A 3,046-nucleotide genomic window follows, 5' to 3' on the forward strand; every position below is an offset into this window, starting at 1 on the left:
AAAGTGGGTTTATTTGGATTGTTAGAAAATAAGATTAAGAGTAACAATTGGAATAAAGTTAGGGTTAACTTGTGTGATGATTGGTCCATTTGTACGAATTCTAGCCTACATAAGGGGGGGGGGGGGGATTTGGCTCATTTGGTATCCTATTTCTTTTGATGTTGAGGTGTATGATATTACTATTTAGTGTATTCATAAAAGTGGTTGACCAAACTAGGAAGAAAGCTTTCTGGTTCACTGTAGTTTATGGGTTAAATAAACTGGTTGAAAGGGATCCTTTATGGGATAGTTTGAGGCAGTATCATAATTATGTGAGAGGGTCACACTACTACAAAATGAAGCGATAGCAACACTTGACTTGCAACATTTTTGTAAATTGTTGCATCTTAGACAAAATAGGTAGGATTGCAACACTTTTTTAAGAAACGTTGCATAATATAGTCTACCGCAACACTTTTACATAATTGTAGTATTTTCTTCAATAAAAAAAAAAAAGAAAAAAAGAAAAAACAAAAAAGCGTTGCATTTACCTCAAATGTTGGCGGAAATTTTTGGCGGTCAAATGAAAAAAATAAAAAAATAACACTGTCATCTTCTAAACCAATCGTCACATAAACCCTCATCAAAACACATCACGCTGATTCAAATTCTAGGTTTAATTCGATCAAAGACATATACCCTCTATACACAGCACGCTGATTCAATTCAATTCGTGGAGATTCCTTCATAGTCTCTAATCGGCTTTATCTCGTAATTTCATAATATTCAATTTTTTTATCGAACTGTTCTTTATAATTTGTCTTTGATCGAATTGGGTTTTCAGTTGTGTTGATTGGTATGATATATGATATTCACATTGAATTACGATATTTAATTGGAAGCCTAATTGTTTCTTATAAATTGTTGAATTATATGAGTTGATATTTGATTTCAAAATTCCTTGGATGAATAATTGTGTGCGATTGTCTTGTTTTGTGAAATTGATTGTATAAGACGGTATAATGGTTGATGCAAATGAATTTTAATCCTGGATGAATTTTAATTGTGTGCGATTGTCTTGTTTGGTGAAATTGATTGTATAAGACGGTATAATGGTTGATGCAAATTGATATTTGATTTCAAAATTCCTTGGATGAATAATTTTTTGATTATGACTTGTATAATAGTTGATGCAAATGAGTTTTAATCCTGTCAAAATTATCTATGTTCACTGTAAACAGAATGAATGAAGTGCTTGTAGTATGAGCTTGATTGAAACAAATAATTGAATTCGACTAATTGATCATAAAGGTTGTGATTATGACTTGTATAATGGTTGATGCAAATGAATTTTAATCCTGTCAAAATTATCTCTGTTCACTGTAAACAGAAATGAATGAAGTGCCTGTAGTATGAGCTTGATTGAAACAAATAATTGAATTCGGCTAATTGATCGTAAAGGAGTATTTTTTAATTGAGATACACATAAAGGAGTAGTTTTTACTTGAGTTTATCATTATTTATAAATAATTTATTCCCGTTTCAAATATTATTCCAGACATAAAGTGATGAGGACAGATAGAAGTTGGATGCATTTACCTAGGCGATTGCCCGAGTATGAAAATGGGGTCATTGAGTTTCTAAACGCATCATTTTCTAAGGTTGTTGTAGGAGGTCAGATTAGATGTCCATGTAAGCGATGCAAAAATCGCTACTGGTTACGGAGAGATGAGGTCTTTGATCATCTAAAAGCATTTGGTTTTGTTGAAAATTATGATGAGTGGATCTTCCATGGTGAGGAACCATTGCAAACTCAACCTTTCATTGAAAAACTAGATGAAGGGGTGAGTTTTATGGACAATACTGATGAATTGTTAAATGACACATTTAGAAATGGGTTTGAGGGATCTACTGGGGTAGAAGATGGTCTAAATGATGAAGCTATAAAGTTTTATAAGTTGGTCGAGGATGGCAAACAAGAGTTATACCCTGGCTGTAAAAGATTTTCTAAACTCTCTTTCTTGATACGATTGCTTTTGTTTAAGACCCTTCATGGAATTAGCAATGTCGCATTTAATGATCTTCTAGAACTTTTGAAGGAAATGGTTCCAGAGGCAAAGATTCCTCTTAACTATACTGAATCTAGAAACATTGTTAAGGACTTAGGACTTCACTATATTAAAATATATGCATGTCCTAATGATTGTATGCTATTTTGGAAAGAGAATGAGCAAGCTGATGAGTGTCTTGAATGTCATACCTCTAAGTGGAAACCATGTGAAGAAAATCAATCTCAAAAAAAGACTCGAAAAATTCCAGCAAAGGTTTTGTGGTATTTTCCACTAAAACCTAGATTACAACGAGTATATATGTGTTCAAAAACTGCAGAATTTATGACTTGGCATGCCGATGAACGTCCAAAAGATGGGTATTTACGACACCCCGCGGATGGGCTAGCTTGGCAAAAGTTTGATTCTCTATACCCCTCATTTGCTAGTGAACCTAGAAATGTGAGGTTAGGTTTAGCTTCCGACGGATTTAATCCATTTAGGACAATGAGTGTTGCTCACAGTACATGGCCTGTTGTGTTAATCAATTATAATTTGCCACCATGGATGTTTATGAAACCAGAGTATTTTATGTTATCATTACTCATTCCAGGACCCGAGGGTCCCGTAATAACATCGACGTATACCGCAACCCCTGGTTGAGGAGCTAAAGGATCTTTGACCGTAGGGGTTCAAACGTATGATAAATCTAAGGACGAAACATTTACATTGCATGTTGCATTGGCTTGGACAATAAGTGATTTTCCCGGATATTCAATGTTGTCGGGATGGAAAACAAAGGGTAAGTTTGCGTGCCCTAGTTGTAATCATGAAACTGATTCATGTTATTTAAAACATAGCAGAAAAATGTGTTACATGGGTGGCCGCAGATTTCTAGATCTTGAACATTCATGGCGGCGAAACAAGAGGTTATTCAATGGTAAGGTTGAGTTAAGACTTCCACCTAAACCCTTAACTGGGTGTGATGTGTTAGACGAGGTATCTGGTTTTGTGAACTC

The 3,046-nt window shown here is 34.5% G+C and overlaps 1 protein-coding gene across 1 annotated transcript; it reads left to right on the forward strand.

The window, feature by feature from the left end:
* Positions 1-1,547: 1,547 nt before the first annotated feature.
* LOC141632891 (uncharacterized) lies at positions 1,548-2,690 on the forward strand. Its single transcript, XM_074445396.1, has one exon. It carries the CDS (start codon positions 1,548-1,550, stop codon positions 2,688-2,690), a length of 1,143 nt encoding a protein of 380 aa, XP_074301497.1.
* The last annotated feature ends 356 nt before the right edge of the window (positions 2,691-3,046 follow it).

This window comes from Silene latifolia, chromosome Y (assembly GCF_048544455.1).
Source record: "Silene latifolia isolate original U9 population chromosome Y, ASM4854445v1, whole genome shotgun sequence".
Taxonomy (NCBI): domain Eukaryota; kingdom Viridiplantae; phylum Streptophyta; class Magnoliopsida; order Caryophyllales; family Caryophyllaceae; genus Silene; species Silene latifolia.